Here is a 20,012-nt window from a genome sequence, read left to right as displayed (position 1 = left end):
CATACATTGTGTTATTCATGTCCATATTTAATTAAATAAACATTTCTATTATTAAAATATATCTTAATCCACTACAGAATTTTGAAGAATTTTCACCAGAGCACTACAGAGTCTGAGGACCTTGCTGCAGAACGTTCATCCAGTTTGCAGCAAACTACAAGGGGCTTTAGATATAGATGTCTTAGTTTGTCCCATTGGCCCAGATCCTCAGAGGTATGTAGGCTCCTAACTTCCATTGACTCCATAGGCCTGGATCATTGTGTCTAGAAGAGGCCCTAAAAGGTCTTTATGGTGAGGCTGTGCAGGTAGCTGGTGTTTTGTATTCCTTGCTCAAAACAAGGATTTATTACACTCTTTAGAATTGAACAATGTCAGTGTCTATTCTTTTATACTTTTGATATAACAATCTATGTGGGCTGTTAAGACTGCAAAGACTGGTTCTCTGGCTGCTTGTTCATGTGTATTGAAGAAAGCTGACACCTGATTAGGTGCGGATTGGTTTCACCATATAGTAGGTTTCAGAGTAGCAGCCGTGTTAGTCTGTATTCGCAAAAAGAAAAGGAGGACTTGTGGCACCTTAGCGACTAACAAATTTATTTGAGCATAAGCTTTTGTGAGCTACAGCTCCCCCCGCTCTCCTGCTGGTAATAGCTCACCTTAAGTGATCACTCTCATTACAGTGTGTATGGTAACACCCATTGTTTCATGCTCTATGTATATAAATCTCCCCACTGTATTTTCCACGGTATCCATCCAATGAAGTGAGCTGTAGCTCACGAAAGCTCATGCTCAAATAAATTTGTTAGTCTCAAAGGTGCTACAGTTCAGAAGCCACAATAAACACTTCTGGGGCTAGAGACGATCTTATTAGATCTCTTACAAGAAAGAAGCAGCTGTCTATGTGGGGCCTTAGAAATAGGATTCAGGGAAATGATCAATAAGTCATATTTTAAATGTTGTCATGTATTTTTCTTAAAGTATAGTTGCAAGTCTGTTGACTTGGAAGGGGCTTGGTGAAAGAAACTGGTTGGACAATGAAGACTCATATACAACATTTGTGTTGTTCAGAGGCTTAGATCTTTGTGTTGGAGAGAACATATGTAAAACTTCAGTAGTATAGTCAGCTGTGTAGCTATCTATCCGAATCACTTGATCCTGAAGACCTCTGTTCCCACACGGGAGAGACTGTTTTGTTTTGTTTTTCTGCCCCAGGCCTTGCTGCAATTTTGTTGAGAAAGCATTTGCAATTCCATTGGGGACTAACCAGAAGAACTACTACTAGTTCTGTTGGGGTCCCTGATACCGTGGGCAGGAATTGGGAAATTTGTGTTGAAGTTGAGTGAGGTATGCTTCTATGAAGAAACTTTCTCTACCTTCTATATTCAAGGACTATAAATAGAGGTAGGGCAATGGGAAAAGCATCTTGTCTTACTATAGCATTCATGACTACTATGTGAAAGCTTCCTCAAACCCATTTGACTCTACAGCACTAGTAGAATTCTAGTTGTCTACATAAAAAGAAAGGGAGTACTTGTGGCACCTTAGAGACTAACAAATTTATTTGAGCATAAGCTTTCGTGAGCTACAGCTCACTTCATCGGATGCATCCACTGAATGCATCCGACGAAGCGAGCTCTAGCTCACGAAAGCTTATGCTCAAATAAATTTGTTAGTCTCTAAGGTGCCACAAGTACTCCTTTTCTTTTTGCGAATACAGACTAACACGGCTGCTACTCTGAAATCTGTACATAAAGTGTCTTTCTGGGGTGAAATTTCAGGGTATAATTGTCCTGACCTCTCTTGTAAGTGAGCTGGGACAGAGGGGAGGTTACTTGTCCCTGAGCCATTAATATCTGGTCTGTGGTACCAGAAGCCTCTGCTTTTATTGTTGATGTGTTCAGCTGTAGGAAGGTTCTACTAATCTAATGATGCAGATAGTGGAATGATGAGGAAAGGGTGGGATGCTTTTAAAGGTGAAGTAAGTCTCAGGCGAATTTAAGATTGATTCTTATCACCTTCTCCTGGTCCCTGCCCCATGCACTCTTAAACCCAGAAATGTGTAAAAACTAGCCAGTATTTTCCACAGAGCACAGACAAAGTGGGCGTAGACTCTTCAAGGAGCAGGGCAGTATATAGAGAACTATATATAGCTATAGACTTGACTTTACAACTGATGAGCCCCAAACTTCTCTGAAGTGGCCTGGTAACAGGGCAGGGGCTCTCACTGCATCAGCTAGGCCACTGATACTCAGACTTTGAGGTACCTGAGCTGCAAGTAGCTCTTTAAGGCAGTGATTCTCAAACTTTTGTACTGGTGACCCCTTTCATATAGCAAGCCTCTGAGTGTGACCCCTCCTTATAAATTAAAAACACTTTTTTATATATTTAACACCATTATAAATGCTGGAGGCAAAACAGGGTTAGGGATGGAGGCTGACCGCTTGTGACCCCCCCCCCATAATAACCTCATGACCCCCTAGTTTGAGAACTTTGGCTTTATGGTCTCCTGTTCTTTGCAAAATATGATATTAAAACAGCCTGACTTAATTATTAGCACTCAGGATGTTTTATTGTGTTACTAACCAATTGTAGTTGATACAGTTGACTGGCCAAGTATTATTGTAAGTGTAATATACATGGATATACAAACTAAATAGTTCCCCTGTCATGGTGTTTAAATCTGAGTCTATAGTACTAGTGTTTCATTTAGTGTGAATTCACAGGACTGTAGCTCTTCTGGGTACTGTTGATCCTTAAGTTGGTTCTCTGAGCCCCTGCGGTCTGCCTACCCCTGCGCTAGAAGATGTGTCCTTATGTGGATGGGGGGCCCCAGGCCGTGGGGAGCGGCAGGGGGCACAGCTTGCCCTGGAAGTGGGGGGGGGGAAGGGGCCACTCCTCGCGGGGCGAGGGAAGGTTTGGGGCGCTGCTTCCCTCCTTTGAACCTGGCTCTCGCCCCGTGCGGCGGGGAGGGGAGCCGAGGGCAGCCCTCCAGCGACAGCCGGCGGGCCCCGCGTGAGCTCCGGTCTGGCTCCCCTCAAGGAGGCCGCCCCCCTCCCTCCAGCCAGGCAAGATGGCGGCGGCAGGAGGCGGTGCTGAGGGGAAGGGGGATCCCGCCTGAGACACCCACGCGCGCGGGCGGGCGGGCGAGACGGCGGCTCGGGCTCCCGTTAGGATGAGCTAAGGGCGCCGGGACTGGCTCGCGACGCGCTCGCTCTCTCCGTCGCGCAGGGCGGGGGGAGGAGGAGGGAGCGCAGCGCCGGCCTGAGGTGAGCCGCGCCGCGCCGGCGGGGGTAACGTGCGGAGCTGTCACCGTCGGGGGGGGGGGTCGTCTCCGCCACCGTGGGGCGCTATCCCAGGGCCGGGGCAGCGGGGGCCGTGTCGGTGGGGCGGGCAGCAGCCCCCGAGGGAGCCGGCGTGGCGACGGGGAGGGGGCCACCCTGGGCGGCATGACTGGGCTGCAGCCCTAGGGCAGGCGGCGATACGCGAGTATGTCCGGCCCCCTCCCTGGCGTTAGGGCTATCGACGGGGGGTGCCCTAGATCCCGCCGCCGCTGCGGTCCGGGGGGTTCCCAGGCGTGAACGGGGGGGGGTGGCTTGGAGGCGTCTGTGTGTATCCCGCGCCCGACCGAAGGGAAGTGGTGCCGCTCCGTTAGCTGCGGCCGATTTGGTGCACCCAGCAAGGCGTTCCTTCGGTATTCCTGGTCTCCGGGCCATTCCCGGCCAGATGGTGCAAACGTGGGCTGGGCGGCTCGGGCTGCTGCGCCCCGGGGAGCTGGGGGGTGAGGGGGTGTCGGGCTGCGCGGCCGCAGCGCCGTCTGATGGGGACCGGCGTGTGACTTCCCTAACGGGCGTTAAAATGGCCCTGGTGTAACGCAGCTGTGTAGACAGACGCAGGGGCCGTGATCCCCTGCTGCTGGAGGTCGCGTGTGCAGGTTGAGTCTGAGCTTCTGCTGACCTGCCATGTTACAAACGCAGGGCAGGACCAGCAGACCTGGCGTTGGGCAGCTGCAGAGGAAGAAATGGGTTGAGATTTTTGTTCACTGCATCTGTAAATTCCCATTCACTTTAGTAGATAGCTAATGGGGATTACAAACATAGATATATAATATTCCCCCCTCCCCCCAATGATTCCCCCTTGGTTACATAGCAGTTTTGCTGGATTAGTGCAACACATCCAATGTCATAGTAAAAAAAAGTCTCTAGAGCCCTGAGATTTTTTGTACTGTGGTAAGTCAGAATTTACTATAGACTCAGTGGGCCACATGCTAAAAATGTTTAATGGATTGTTAGTTATTTTGATGGCTTTGAGCCAGGGCTAATCTCAAATTCTGTTTAAAGTATGCACTGGGTCTCAGCACCCCAATATGTGTCTGTTTAAAAAGGAAATTAGGAGATGTAGACTTGGCAGTTAGTTCTGACGTTTAATGTTTACATTAAACTGACTAGAAGAGTAATGTTTTGGACAGCTTTTTACTTCATTTTACAATTTCTTCTTGAACTGTTGCTCAGCCAGAGTTTTCTGTCAAAAATAAAATGTACAATCTTTCACTTTTTGAACTATTAAATATTTCTGTGTTTAATCATTGCTATTAGGTACTCTGGTTTAGGGAAACTATTTGAATCAGTCTAGCCAAGAAAGGGGTTGGGAAGTACATGAGTGAACTTTGGTTTGTGTATTGGATGTGCAGTCCAGCCTTGCAACAATCTTTTAACCTATATGTGTTCAGAGTCATGCAGCTGAAAATCAGTCAACTAATAGGGAGTAAAAAGAAAAGGAGTACTTGTGGCACCTTAGAGACTAACAAATTTATTTGAGCATAAGCTTTTGTGAGCTACAGCTCACTTCATCGGATGCATTCAGTATAGTCTTATTGTAAAATAAATGTGAAAACTGAACTGTTTCCTTGCTTAGTCCCTCTAAACACATTCAGGTTTCATTGGGCTGTTTATGATTCCTGGCATTGACTTCCTATTTATTTATAGGAAACAGAGCCTTAAAGCTTTTGTGTCCAGTTCATGCAAAGAATCACATAGTCTGCAAAGAGATACGAAGGGCAAAATAGGATAATCCAACCTACAGCCTTTGCATGGTTTCCGATTATTAGAGTTTTTACTATGCACATCTTTTAATCATTAATTTAATAGTGTAGTGTGAAATTTAAGAGCCCACTGATGTGAGGAATCTTCTGCAAAGGTGCTGAGGAGCTTCCACTCCCTTTGGAGCAAATTTTATCTAAAGGAGTCTAATCAGGTTACGACAGTATCCACTTACTGGAAACTAGTGTGGACAAGGTTTTCTGGCTTACTATAGGACCAGAACAATTTGTGGTTTTCTTGTTCAGTATTAATTCAAAAGTAACAATTATTTGTTGGTAAATACTTCTATATTAAGAAGATTCATATGCTGGAGTTCTTGGGTTACTTTTGTAGTATCAACCACACTTCAACATTCTTGCAGACTACTTGCTCTTCAATTTGTGATTATATAAACATCTCTGGGGCAATTTCTGTCTGTGTGAAGGTAATAGATATAAATTCTATATCTGAGTAGACTTAGCTTTTGACACTTTTATTCTTGTCACAATTGACAGAGCCTTGTCTACACTAGGGCTCCCACTGGTGTAGCTGACCTAGTGATAGCATTGGGCACTGGGGGACAATTTTTCTGTTCTAAAATAATTACTAGGCAGCAAACACACATGTCTCGCCTACCATTCTTTCTTTTTCTGGAGAGGATAGGGGCCCCAGTTCATTCTTGTTGTTACTGTGGTGAATATATTAAAGGTACACCAGGGAAAGTTCTAAATGCTTTCGTCCTACATCACTTTTCCACTGCAAACTGTGGCCACCACCATTTTGACATGAGCTACCACAATTAAATACATTAAACAATTTCTTTACCATAGCATGCATTTGTGCTGCAGGGTGAGATAGTTTATCTGACTGATTCATCTATATGCACATTTTCTAGTCTGAATGTTATGTGGTTAATTTGAATAATTGTAATTGGATTAATAGGTTTCTAAAATTGAAATCTGACGTTATAACAAATATTATACTGAAAATGTAGAAAATCTCTCCTCTTCCATTCCCTTTACATATATTTGTTGAGAATTGGAACTTCTTTTGCAAGTCAGAACAAGTTGTAATACTTCATAAAACAGTAGCTACAGAAGCCAATGTAATCCACGGAGAAAGTTACATTGGTATGCTTCACAAAGTAGAAAGATTCTGAAAGGACTTCTGCTAACTAGTGAAACTAATACGTACAGAAAATCTTCTGTTTTGTTAGATGCCCACTTATTCACTCTGCTGTGAACATATTTATAAGCACAGTGGCAGCATGCTTTTGAAAAGTTGGAGGTTAAAACAGATTGCACAACTTAAGTCAGGTCTAATAAAAAAGAAAAATATGATGTAATATGTGTTCAGATACAATGGATTAGCTCCCAGTAGCAAAATAGTAGTTTCCTAATATCTTCCTGTTTGACATAGGAGGGCATTTAAGTAGAATAACTTCTACTGCCCTGTGAACATGGATTTTTAGATATCTGTTCTGATGTATTTTGGGAGGGTAGGAAAATTGATAAATTTCTTCAAGAAAGGAAAATTTCAGAAGAATTGTCCAGATACCCTATTTTTGCAAATTATTTCAGTCTTTAAAAGTTGCATGACTTGTTATGATCCACTTGGTTTTTCTAAGAAACCAGGATTTTGAATAAGTGGTGGTGCTCAAATAAAATACTTTCTATTCCTTAAAATAATTAGGATTGCCAGTTTTAAAAATAACTGATTATGATGAGAAGACTTGGTATCTCAACATGGAAAATGTCACAATTTCTGTCAAAAAGTCTACTAAAACCACAGTCTGTTTACCTCAATGCTGATTTATAAGCCAATAGGGAGAGGTAACATTTCTGAAGAAAGATTAGGTTATGCTGGCATAGAAAAGGATGATGCTTTGGTATAAAGCAAAGGACTAAGCCATAGGTATTATTTTCCCCCCTTCCCTCCCAACTCTGCCATAGTCTTTCTGGGTGGCTTTAGACAACAGCACTTCAGCTCCTTTCATTTTTTCCCTATATGTAATATTGGGGATAATATCTGCTTTACAGGGGTGTTGTGAAGTTTTATTAATGTTTGAAAAATGCGTTGAGATTTCTTAATAGAACACAATATTTTCATATGCTTTACTTCTCTCAGCACTTTTCAAAGTGTGCACTTAAGGCATTGATTGTAATTTATCACAGTATTGGAGTCTACAGTTTTAGTTATCCATAGAGCAGCTGCAGCACCAGCAGTGCAAACTTCTCTGTGCCACCCTGTCAAAGATCTCCAGAGTCTAAAGCCTTGTCTGCGCTATCTTAAGGACACACCTTTCAGGGAACCTGATTGCAACTTGCTTGCTCCTTAATTCATTTACAAACAAAATCCTAAATTATATTCTCTCTCAAAAACAGCTGGTTCATTTAGATAATTAAATGTGAGCTGAACATTCCTGAAAATCTGGGCCCAGGTGTCTAGTAAATGTGTCAAATACCTCTGAATTTTGGCCTGGTCTGCACTACAGAGTTAGGTCAACATTAGGCAGATTATGTCAACCTAAGTCTCTAAGCGTCTACAGTAAAATGTAGTTCCAACCAACGTAACTTCCCACTACACCGACTTAATAACACCACTGCTGAGAGAGATGTAATGCTTAGGTCAGTGTAATTAGGTCGACACAGTGTGAGTGTAGACACTGTGTTGCTTACATCAAGTGTTTGCTGCCTTTCAGAAGCCATTCCACAATGAACCATACTGACAGTTAAATCTGTTCAGGTGCTCCTGGTGAGGGTGCGCACTGCCAACGCCAGAAGCAAAGTTGGACATGCAAAAGCAATTTAATTACTGTGGTGGCTGTACGTTGGTGTAACTTAAGTCGACTTAATTTTGCAGTGTAGGCTTGCCCTTAAATTCAGATATATCCCACCTGTCCTTTTTCAGGAGTGCTGTTAGGGCTTGCCTTTAAAAAACAACTTTCACTTTATTAATGATAGCTGCCTTTTGCCATAAGTGTGGTTGCTGTTGACCCTGATGTGATCTTTAGGATTCCTCATCCATTCATTATGGAAAGAGTTTTTTTGGTTTCTGCAACTCCAGCTCATTTCCCTATTGGGTGGATGTAAATGCTCCACAGCCTTTCAACAGGAGGGATTAGCATGAGTGCTCCTTTTGACATTCAGTTGAAGTAGGTGCTTCTCTTTAAGTAAATGGGCATTGCCTTTCTCTGATCTTTTTCTCTTGTTACATACCCCTCAAATTGAGCCCAAAATATATTGCTGCACTGGAGATTGTCCAGCTTTGTGGGTGCGAGAGGTGCCTAAGTGAAGCTATAATACTTTCAGTAGTTTCATGTCAGGATGGAATAAACTCTGAGTTTCTAACAGTACATAGCTTTTCCTAGGATTTCTATAACAAGTTTTAACAAACTTTTGGAATGACAATGTGTAGTTGTTTACTGATGCATGTTTTTAGTAAAACAATATTAAGGAAATGTAACAACTAATTTTGTAAAAAGAATTCTAAAATAGTGTGGTCAGACAAATCCTGTTAACTTAAATGCGTGTACCCTACAAGTGCCCACCCTTAAAATTAACACCACACCTATAAAGATGACAATACAGGATAGTGGATTGAAATGAGTTTCTTTTCTCTGTCCTATGGTGCCACTTACTATTAGCAATAGTGATATTAATGCACAGTTTTCTGCCTGATGGAAGAAGTAGATTTTAAGAGGGATTTGAGTAAGATATATGTGACAGGTTGGACCCCTTGGGAAGCCACCTGGTGTGCTGAGATACCACTGAGTCTACCTGTTCTGCCAGCATGGGCCCCCTTTAACCTGTCTTGCTGAGCCAGGCTCTTAAAACCTCCTCTAATACACTCAGGCAGGGCCACACCCAGCTGCGATCAGCTTTGGGAAAACTCAGCTTAAGAGACTTCCTCCAGCACTCGGATGTCCACCTCCCTTGGAATACAGACCCAAAGATATATTCTGAAATTCACCCTCTCCCTCAATGTGGAGAGAGCTATGCACACTTCTTGTCTCCCCCCCCCCACCCGCCCCGTTAGAAATTACAGAAACTGGGTTTAATAATAAACAAAACAAATTTTATTAGCTATAAAAGGCAGATTTTAAGTGGTAAAAGGGGTAATAAATAGAACAAAGCAGATTACTAATACAGTCGGGGGGGGCATTTCTGGTTGGTCCTGAGGCACTATTGTAATAAACATGATTGATAATAATTCATGTGACAAAAGCAAAAGGTTGGGTATAGGGTGGAGTGAGGCCTAATGGTAATCTTTAAAAGAAACCCACCCTCATCTACATATCAAGGTACTTGCCCTAACTAATATGATTTCAAATGTGATGTTTTACACCTTACTTCCCAAAACTGATTCTGCCCTCTTTAATAGCTCATTTTCTACCCCAACCCAAGATGTACTTGCAATAAATAATACCAGTCACTGTCCCATTATTTAGTAGGTGATTTACCTTTCCAGACTCCTTGTAACTATTATTTGTTTTTCTGACTCTTGGTGAAAACATTTTTCTATCTGGGTCCAGAATTTGCTCTCTTCCTGGAGGTGAAGAATGGCCCTAATATTTTAAACACATTTTACCACAAATTGTTACATAGAGAATACATTTGCCTCTCTACTCTTTTTGGGGAGAGAAGGTGTTTTTTGGTTCAATATTTCCCATACCAGCCCACCACAAGCTATATTTTATGGAAGTGATAAGTGTCTCATAATACAATGTCCGGGGCCTGCATACACGTTGCTCAGACATAAGTAATACTCTACATAATTCATATACAATGGGGTGCAGAAATGGTTAGGAGGATGGAGCTCAATGGCAGGGTTCAGAAAAGGGATTCTTTTTCAGATGAAAGGAAGGCTGCTTTTTGAAAGAAGGGAGGTGTCCTTTCCAGCATGGGGTTGAGAGTTAAGGGAGGAGCTAAAGAGCATGAAGCCAAGGGTAGGCGAAGGAGAGGGGGAAAGGGAGTTAGTACTAATGAGGTGAGAATGGAGTGTGCGAGGAAAATGAACAGGATACAGCTGTAACAATGGGCAAGTTTATGTCTATCCTTATCCAACTTTTCCTCCAAGTTTTCTGTTCTGATTCTTTGCTGTTGTAAACAGAAAAGGAGTACTTGTGGCACCTTAGAGACTAACAAATTTATTTGAGCATAAGCTTTCGTGAGCTACAGCTCACTTCATCGGATGCATTCAGTGGATGGGTGGGTTTTTTTTTGTTGCCAAGGAGCGCTCTCCCCTGGTGATAAAGCATGTCTACACTGCCCATGTCACAGCGCTGCTAGAAATAGCCCAGCAATAAGTGTAAGGTATGAAATTAGATTAATTTGTATGTAAATAAAAAAAAAAGTCAGAGGGAAACCCCCTTTTGCTGAAACAAACTTATACAAATAAGCAGAAGATGACTGTTGGGTCAGATTCTGATCTTGGTTATGCTTCTGTAAGTTCAGAATGAGCTCATTGCTTCCAATGGAATTATTCTGAAATCACAGTTGTGTGACTGGATCAGATTCTGAGCTGTGTCAGTTTACATAAGTAGGCAGCTTTTACTGTATAATTGTATAAACTTAAGGCTGGGGGGGAACAACAACCACTTTTCAAATACTGCAAGTGCAAAAGTAATTAGATCCCTACTACAGTCATGCTAACCAAACCTATATGTAGAAACAAAGTGTTCTGCTAAATTAGTGTGCAATCCTGTAGTCAGACTGCATGCTGAGCTCTTACTCAGGCCAGGGAAGGAAGCCCTTACAGAAGGACTGTTTCCTTTTGATTTTTCACCAATTTCCTACCGTTGGATCACTTTTAAAGAACACACTCAGAAGATCACTATTCTTGGCCAAAGATGGAGAATGATGAAGGGGTACTTAGTTAAATTTTAGGAAGTGTGTTCACATTCATTAAGTGTTTGGAGGGTGCGTTTTCCACTACAGCTTTGACTCTGGACATTGCGTATATTTTCCTTGTTGTATATGTTTACTTCTGCTTCTGGCTCGAAGGTGTCGGGTGAATTTAAGTTCCGGGCAGTGTGCATTGAAAAATACAGAAGATAAAAAACACATGCAAATTTTTGCCTGTAACTGAGCTGCTAAACTGAAAATAAGAGATTGGCCAAAACAGACTTTGTATTTCAACCCTCACATGCACCTCCCGATAGAGCTGAGTGGAAAATGGCAGACATTTTCAGTCTTTTTGCACCCCCTCCCCCGCAAAATCTGTTTTACAGGATTAGAACATTGAAAAAAATTGAGTTCTTAGTTTTGAAAACTTGGGGTATGGGGTTCCCCCCTCTTCCTCACACTTTCCTTTTCTCTTTTGTCCATTTTGCCCCTGAAAAAGGGACTAAAAGGAAAACCAAAAAGTACAGTGCTTTTCTTCCCTTCTTTAAATTTTTTTAACAAAGTTTCATTTGAAAAATGTTAACCAGCTTTACCTCTGAACTTTGGTTTGGATTAAGTCGAGGTTGGATCTGAACTCATTTTATGTGACATTCAAGCATGCAGGCCACCTTTCACACATTCCCACAGCCTGGACTGTTATGTACTCTGCTGGGGTGCAGAAATGTCCTACAGAGCTGCACACAACTTGACACACAGGCTTGTCAGTGTACTCACTGGCTCTTTGTATACTAACGTATTTCTTAAAATTTCCTGCAGCTCCACCTCCAGTTCAGCATTAGGGAGGAGGGAGCTTAGTGTAGGCTGGACACCTGCTCAGAGGAGACCTATACAGTATAGTGGTTTAAAAACAAACAGTGGCCATCTGAGCTCTGTCTGTGTTGGTACTTCTCCCTATTGCTACCACTTGTGGAGCTGCAGCAATGTAGTCCAACTGTAGGAAATTTTAAGAAAAAAGCAAATGTGGACAGTGCATAGTGAAAGGGTGTTAGGTACATAAGGAAGTCAGGGACAAGCCATCTGGTGCATAGGGGTGAAAATAAGGCATTGGGGTGGTGAAGGATGGCAATGTGAATTCATTGTTAGCCTATCTGATAGGTAAAAGCCACCTACTCAAGATAGTTAAGTTCAAAGCAGACTGCGAAGAGTTGTATGTATAACTTCCTCAGAGCTGGCCTTCAGCAGACATATTTGGCTATTTGCAACTAGCTGTCATGGAAAAAGAGGGAAGGTCCTCTCATGGATCAGTAACTGTTAAAAAATAGGAAACAAAGGGTAGGAATAAATGATCTGTTCTCAGAATGGAGAAAGGTAAATAGTGGTGTCCCCCAAGGGTCTGTACTGGGACCAGTACTATTCAACATATTTATAAATGATCTGGAAAAAGGGGTGAACAGTGAGGTGGCAAAATTTGCAGGTGATACCAAACTACTCAAGATAGTTAAGTCCAAAGCAGACTGCAAAGAGTTATAAAGGGATCTTGCAAAACTGGGTGACTGGGCAACAAAATGGCAGATGAAATGCAGTGTCGTTAAATGCAAAGTAATGCACATTGGAAAACATAATTCCAACTATACATATAAAATGATGGGGTCTAAATTAGTGGTTACTACTAAAGAGAGAGATCGTGGAGTCATTGTGGATAGTTCTCTGAAAACATCCACTCAGTGTGCCGCAGCTGTCAAAAAAGCGAACAAAATGTTGGGTATCATTAAGAAAGGGATAGATAATAAGAGAAAATATCATATTGCCTCTATATAAATCCATGATATGCCCACATCTTGAATACTGCATGCAGGTGTGGTCGCCCCATCTCAAAAAAGATATATAGGAATTGGAAAAGGTTAAGTAAAGGGCCACAAAAATGATTAGGAGTATGGAACAGCTTTTATATGAGGAGAGATTAATAAGACTGGAACTTTTCAGCTTGGAAAAGAGATGACTAAGGCGGGGAATATGATAGGTGTATAAAATCATGACAGATGTGGAGAAAGTAAATAAGGAAGTGTTATTTACTCCTTCTTTTAACCCAAGAATTAGGAGTCACCAAATGAAATTAATAGGTAGCAGGTTTAAAACAAACAAAAGCAAGTATTTCTTCACACAGTGCACAGTCAACCTGTGGAACTCCTTGCCAGAGGGTGTTGTGAAGGCCAAGACTTTAACAGGGTTCAAAAAAGAACTAGGTAAATTCATGGAGGATAGGTCCATCAGTGGCTGTTAGCTAGGATGGGAAGGGATGGTGTCCTAGCCGCTGTTTTGACAGAAACTGGGATGATTGATGATTAACTGTTCTGTTCTTTCCCCCTGAAGCACCTGGCATTGGCCACTGTCTGAAGACCGAATACTGGGCTAGTTGGACCTTTAGTCTGACCCGGTATGGCCGTTCTTATGTATAGGACACAGCAGCACATCTCTCTGGTTTCATTTGTAGTGATCATATTACCCTGGCTTCTGTACACTGCGGGCTGCTTAAAGTTTTTAATTTTAAGCTGTCCCTGCTGATTTTCAGAGCCTTCAATGGGAAAGGTAGGGGTTTGACCCATCCAACATATCAAAGCTCCAGGAGGCTGTTTGCACTCTGACACCCCCCATTTCTTAAGGCTGCTGCCATTGCACCTAAGGTCTGCAGATGATAAAGCTTTTACTTAATTATTCCCTAAAGTATGGTTTCTCTCATCTTATTGGACACTTACATCACCTCCCTTCCCATTTTTAATTGACGTGGGGCATAATGAGATCTGAGAATCTGGCTGTAACCTGCATGTTTATTGTGATTGCTCATGCAGTTGCAGAAACAGCACAAATGAGCAGTTACGCATATAGTTGGTCATTTGCAGTTACCAAAACTGCCTGTAGTTACATTTAGTGTGCGTACATTCATTCTAAAATGCATCTTGATTACCATTGGCCCCATGTGGTACTCCATGCTCTGTTTTATAATTAAGCCACATTTGTTTATCTTTTAAATATCCATCTGTTTAAATTGCATTTTAACTGTTCAGTACCCCACATGCCTCAGAGTGGGTGACTTGATGCACATAATTGAGCTCTTATTGGCCCTCTGCTACTGGATGCAGAGGTGACCTGGATCAAGTGCATCTCCGTGCAGAATATTAGAGCGGCTGCTTTGCATGCTTGTCCTTCCCTCAGTCCTGCGAAGGAGGCTTTTGTAGATATACCCTGGGGTCAGTGCCCTGCCAGGCAAGGTGGAGTGAAATGAAGTAAAAGATAATGCTAACTACGTGGGCATTAGCTTACGCTAGCTGCATGTTAGTGTTACTTATGAAAATTCCTTTGGGGATGTTGGGGGCAGTGCGCTGAGCCTTGTTTCCCACAGGTGAAGTAGTGGTCTGGAAGCTTTGTGTAGTTGCTGTTCTTTGCAAGTGTCCTGAAAACTTCATGTCTGGAGGCAGAATTCTTTACTCATTCCTTAGGCAGGGCAAACCTTACTCCTTAATGGAAAGATTGAGTTGAAACATACACAAGTTTCTTCCTACAGTTTTCTGCTCTCACTCGAAAGAATATTAACCCAAGCCCAAAACAAGCACTTTCTTTTTAAAATAAGTGCAAAGAAACACTTTACAGAGGAAGGAGAAAATCACCGAATAGAATGAAAGAGCATTTGGGATATCAGAAGACGGTGAAAGAAGTGAAATCAAATTATGGGTATGTCTACACAGCAGAAATTGTGCCTGGGCTAGCCTACTCAAGCAAGCTTGAATACACCAGGCATGGATAACAATAGCAGTGAAAAGCAAAGGAGGACTTGGGGCACCTTAGAGACTAACAAATTTATTTGAGCATAAGCTTTCGTGAGCTACAGCTCACTTCATCGGATGCATGCAGTTTTCCATGCTGTAGCTCACGAAAGCTTACTCTCAAATAAATTTGTTAGTCTCTAAGGTGCCACAAGTACTCCTTTTTTCTTTTTTTTTTTTGCGGATACAGACTAACACGGCTGCTACTCTGAAAATAGCAGTGAAGACCGCACAGTGTGGCCTTGAGAGCACTGGTAGGAAACCGAATAGGTAGCCGGACGGGAGAGGTTGATGGTATTTCTATCACATTGCTGTTCTGGTCCCTGGATAACACTGGCTAATAAGTTTGAAGCTTCACTTCTGTAACCTTTTTGGGGGGAGGGGTGAGAGACAAGTTAGGAGCGGCTCTGATACTCTTTCTTTCCAGAATCTTGTGGGTGCTGATAAGGGATTACCGGGATGGGGCCTCTAGTACTCTTACCTCTCACTCAGTGTCTCTCTTTTTTTTTTTTTTTGCTGCAGGAGAAATGGGGTCCTTTGCTTTGAATAATTGCAGTTCCTCATAGCTTCACCAAGCTGCAGTGCTTAGTGACATGATTCATGACAATGTTACTGCCCACAAATAGTTCTGAATGGCCACCGTGAAACTGACGAGTTCTTGTTAATTTCACTTTCCTAGTGCCTGGCAAAGCTATGAGCAGCAGTAAAGGCACTGATGTATTCTGTTTACCTGCTCAGGAAGAAAATATTGCATTTGGTTCCTGTTTGGAGGGCTCTAGAGCTACTAGAAGCTTGCAGACAAATTTCCAAAAGCAGCCACTGACTTTTTTGTGTTTTTCTCAATTTTTGGGTATCCGAATTGAAGGGTTTTTTTTCTTTTAAGACCACAGTATTAGTGAATATGCCTGAAAACTTTGGCTTAAAATTGCTTGTATGGGTTTTTTTTTCCAAAATGAAAGTATAAATTGTGCAGAAACTGAGGTTGTCATCTTCCAAGCTTTCTAGAGAAAGTTTTCTACTTGCCAATGGAGATTTTTATTCCCTGTTCTTTGGTAGAACATCACTCAACAGCTAGGCAAATAAAGCAAAACCTCTTCTACTTCAGACATATTTAGCAGAGACAAATACCACTTGGACCCTACCAAGGAAAATTAAATTAATAAAAAGCTGTTGAATATTCTCAAAGGAAAATGCAGGCAGGAAGGGGAATCAGGACAGGAAGATTAAATGATGATCTTGCAAGTTCAGTGGAATCATTTCAAGTATTAAATATGTCTGTTACTGAAGATCGATTAATTGGTGAACATTTTTCTTTATATACATTCTCAAGAAAGAAATTAACTGGTTTGAGAGCCAGCATGCTGTGTGGATACCCACTAGTTTTACTGTTTTGTTTATGATTTTTCTTTTCATTTTGTTTGAATGGAAGCTGCAAACAGTTCTAAAAAACAGAAAACCATATCTTGACTTTATTGGAAGTGTAATGGTGAAACTAGTATGTGTGCAGTACATTGTAATCCCAGTGATATTTCACTTGTCTTTAAAGAGTCAGCTTTTTCTGTATGCTGGGTATTGCAGTAGTGTTTTGCCATTTGCCATTCTTTACTGGTAGTTTCTGAAAATACATGATTTTTTAAATTACTTTTTTCAGGTTAGTTAAGTTCCTGGTCATTAAGGCTGAAAAAATATGTCTGTTATGCTGTCATACTCCTCTAAGCATCTGTTTATAACCTCAGAACATTTCACACCGTACATATGGTAGACTGTTTTCAGTATTCAGCACTAAAATAAGATACATAAATTTAATGAGTCTTAAAATGTTTTCATCTTTTCAAGACTCTTCCTTTTGCATAATTGCCAACAGGTCAGTAATAATATTGCTGCTTTCTGTTTGAGAAATAGTGTTTGCTTTTTAACTATAAAATAAAAAAAAATGTCTTTATGTGTTAATCCAAAAATAGATTCATTTAAAAAATAAAGCAGGGTATTTAGCACTGGGGAATATCACCTTTTGTTGCTCTCATCTGTTACTGTTAGTTTTTCCTTACCTTAAAAAGTAGCTCTATTGGTATACTCTTAGGTATATGTGTTGAACCTCTGATTGGGCTCTATTCTCACTTTAAAACATTTTTTAAAAGGAAAATATCCCAAATCTTTATAATTAAGGCCTATTTTCAAGCTGTAGAGTCTGCATGAATGGAGTGGGAATCCATAGTTACCTCCAGAGAGCTCTGTAACAGGTTCCGTTAAGACGCTATGGCTTTCGTCATAAGAGCTTTGTCTCAGTGTGCTCATAGCCACAAGTGTTGTGCAGTGAGGTGTGCTGTACCTTGTTTCCTCCCCTCCTTGGGAGCTACTTGCAGAATGATATCGTATGTACATAGTTATGAAGCACTTTGGAGTAATTTGGTATGAAATTTGCTATAGAAATGTTCATTACTCTGTTAGCTATGTTGTTACAGTTGTTCAGATTCAGCTGTTTGTGTGTGTACCATGATATTTGCACAGTGACTATTTACTCTACATTAGCTGAGTATTACCCTTTTCTCTCCTCTTTTTGAGGACTGAAGTGTACAATTCATGTAATCTCATCACATCAAAAACTGCATTTGAATCCTTCTCAGCAAATCTATGGAAGTGTAAGAATCTGTTTGAATAATCAACCACTGAATTAACTTTTGACCTATTGTTTGTTTTATCATATATTTAGTAGCTGCAAGGCTTTGTATGAAGAAAAATTAAGATCTTAAGGGGAGCTGTAACATCACTTAGACTTATTTTTTTAATTTTCCAAAAGTTGCAGTTAAATTACAGAAGTAGCATATAAGAATCATCAAGACTTGTGCTGACCTGGGGAAATAAATTCAGGCTATACTAGGCATACAGTATGTGTGTGGGGGAGGGTTAAGAGAAGCCTTGACATGGAAAAGATTTATATAGAAAATGTGTAGTATAAATGGGAAGCTGTTTGCCTCTGCCTTTTTGAATCTGTCTGTAGTTTTAACAATCTTAGTAAAAAGAAAAGGAGTACTTGTGGCACCTTAGAGACTAACCAATTTATTTGAATAAATTGGTTAGTCTCTAAGGTGCCACAAGTACTCCTTTTCTTTTTGCGAATACAGACTAACACGGCTGTTACTCTGAAACAATCATAGTGTGTATGTTGTTTGATATGATAAAGCAACATTTCAATACTTCCACTATAAATGAGCACTACAAATTGCTATTGAAGGTGACACAAGGCCGTAAAATTTGCAGAACTCAGAAATCTAGCTCCTTAGCAAGCATTAAATTTCAGTTCAAATCTAGTTTTGTGCTAATTTTATTCAGTCTCTGGAAGTACATTTTTAGCGTTCCTTTCTGCTCACTCCAAAAATGGTTGTCTGGTGGGGGGTCACCATCCTTCCCAACTTTGTTTAAACAAAATATGAATGAAAAATATCCCTAACCTTTACAAAGATCCACCGTTTTCAATTTGGCCACTGGGTTCAGTGGTAGCAGTCAAGTCTCAAAGATCTCATTTTTGCAGGGGAGGATCCCACCCAATTTAGGGGGCATCCCACAGCCTTATTTTTCCAAAAGTTGCAGATAAATTACAGAAGTCTCAGTGAGTCTAATATGCTACTTGTTCTGAATGGGGGCAATAAATTCACACACTACTTGGTGTATAGTATGTGGCAGGGGGAGATAAGCCTTGACATGGAAACCTGTTGAGAGGAAGCAGCCAGAGACTCCAGCTGACATGGACAGAAGAAGCCAAAGCAGGTACTGTCGCATTAGGGGCAGAGGGGATAAAATGGAGCTCTGCCAGTACCAGGGCCACCCCTCTGGATCCAGAACTTTGCAGCAGACACCTTCCCAGTTTTCAGACACTAGGACCCAGGTGGTGCCCTCCCAAAAATGAGGCTTTGTGGGGGAAAACTGTAGAGAGGAGCCAGGCAGAGACTCCAGTCAGTAGGGGCAGAAGCAGGCAGAGAACACTTTTTGGTCTTAGACGTAGAGAACTTTCTGCAGTTTTGACTGGGCTTTCTCTGCCCTATGCTGATTGGCTGTCTGCTCCAACGCTTCCACTCCTCTCCCCTCAGAGTCTCTTCACCTCACCTTCCCTCCACACCTGCCCCCTTCATCCTCTTCTCTCCTGACTTGTCCTTCTCTCTCCCTTCACTTTTCTTTCCATTTAGCTGTTCTCCTCTTATCTAACCTCCCTTCCCCCCCAAAATTGTTGCACTAACATGCCATTTTCCATCACACATTGTTTACTCTGCTTGTGTGTTATAGCCATTTCCCCCCAACCTGTGTCTCTCTTATCTAGTTAGATTGTAAGCTCTTCAGGGCGTGGGTCTCTGTTACTCTGTACAGTGTCTAACAGAACGGGGACTCATTCTTGGTTGGCCTTTAGGCACTAACATAAGAAATATGATTAATAAAATATTCTCTTGGAACAACCTGCATCCCAAGTGACAATGACAATGTGATCGTCACAGCATCCTCCTATGGCCCAGCTTCCCTCGTTGGTTTGACACCTGCAGGTACCAACAGCACTCTAGGGAGATGCCCTAGCCGAGAACTTCAATGGCAGTAGAATGCTCAGAGAACTGCTCTAGGCAAGAACTCCGGCATGCCAAATGGCAATATAAATATAGAATCAAGCATAGGTAGGAGAACATTGATAAATACATGTCTGCTTCTTAAATGTACATTTAAAAAAACAAACAAAAAAAACCCCTTTCTATAGGACAGGCCCAGATCCTCATGTCAGTGCTCTGACCATGGTTACCACCACATTTTCATAAAATCCTTGGGAAATGCTACTTCAGTTCTGTTTTGCGTTGATAATAGCTTGAGTGACACTTCCCAGCATATCCAAATGAAAGACCTTTCACTAACTTACGTATTACTTTCAACTACAAATTGACCTCTTTTATAAAACTGATGGTAATAGTAGAAAGTGTCCTCTATTTTTCTGCTTAACTGATTATTCAACACAGCAGCTATGCTAATTTTATACTACATTTAAAAGTTGATTGATCTTAAAGAATAAACATTTATTTTTGTATTCTTTATTGAATTTTAAAAAATACTTTATAATGTACATTGCAGAAAAACAGTCATTTGTATTATTTAATGAGCATGTGTAAATGTGTGTGGCCTGGATGGCAGCCAGGGCTTTGGAACTGTGCTCTGGCTCTGCTCCAGCTCCTGGCAAAAACCTGCAGCTCCACTGCTCCGTAGCTGCTCCGCAGGCTCCGCTCCAAAGCCCTGATTGGCAGCCA

The 20,012-nt window shown here is 41.6% G+C and overlaps 1 protein-coding gene across 10 annotated transcripts in view; it reads left to right on the top strand.

Annotated features, from left to right (window-relative positions):
* The window catches only part of DENND4A (DENN domain containing 4A), a 114,651-nt gene that overhangs the window by 12,154 nt on the left and 82,485 nt on the right, over positions 1-20,012 (top strand). Inside the window, exons 1-2 of one of the 10 annotated variants that reach the window (XM_073304349.1) lie at positions 3,052-3,266; positions 17,302-17,378. The exons of 3 other annotated variants lie outside the window; for them this stretch is intronic. In XM_073304349.1, the coding sequence (XP_073160450.1) occupies positions 17,371-17,378 (8 nt within the window). In that variant the 5' untranslated portion in view covers positions 3,052-3,266; positions 17,302-17,370. Of the gene's footprint in view, positions 1-123; positions 214-3,051; positions 3,267-7,991; positions 14,648-14,929; positions 14,994-15,016; positions 15,034-17,301; positions 17,379-20,012 lie in introns of those variants that run through there. 6 more of the 10 variants (XM_073304351.1, XM_073304347.1, XM_073304354.1 and 3 more) reach the window with 6 other exon arrangements.

Source organism: Lepidochelys kempii, chromosome 10 (assembly GCF_965140265.1).
Source record: "Lepidochelys kempii isolate rLepKem1 chromosome 10, rLepKem1.hap2, whole genome shotgun sequence".
Classification (NCBI taxonomy): domain Eukaryota; kingdom Metazoa; phylum Chordata; order Testudines; family Cheloniidae; genus Lepidochelys; species Lepidochelys kempii.
This window is presented reverse-complemented; position numbering and strand designations above follow the sequence as displayed.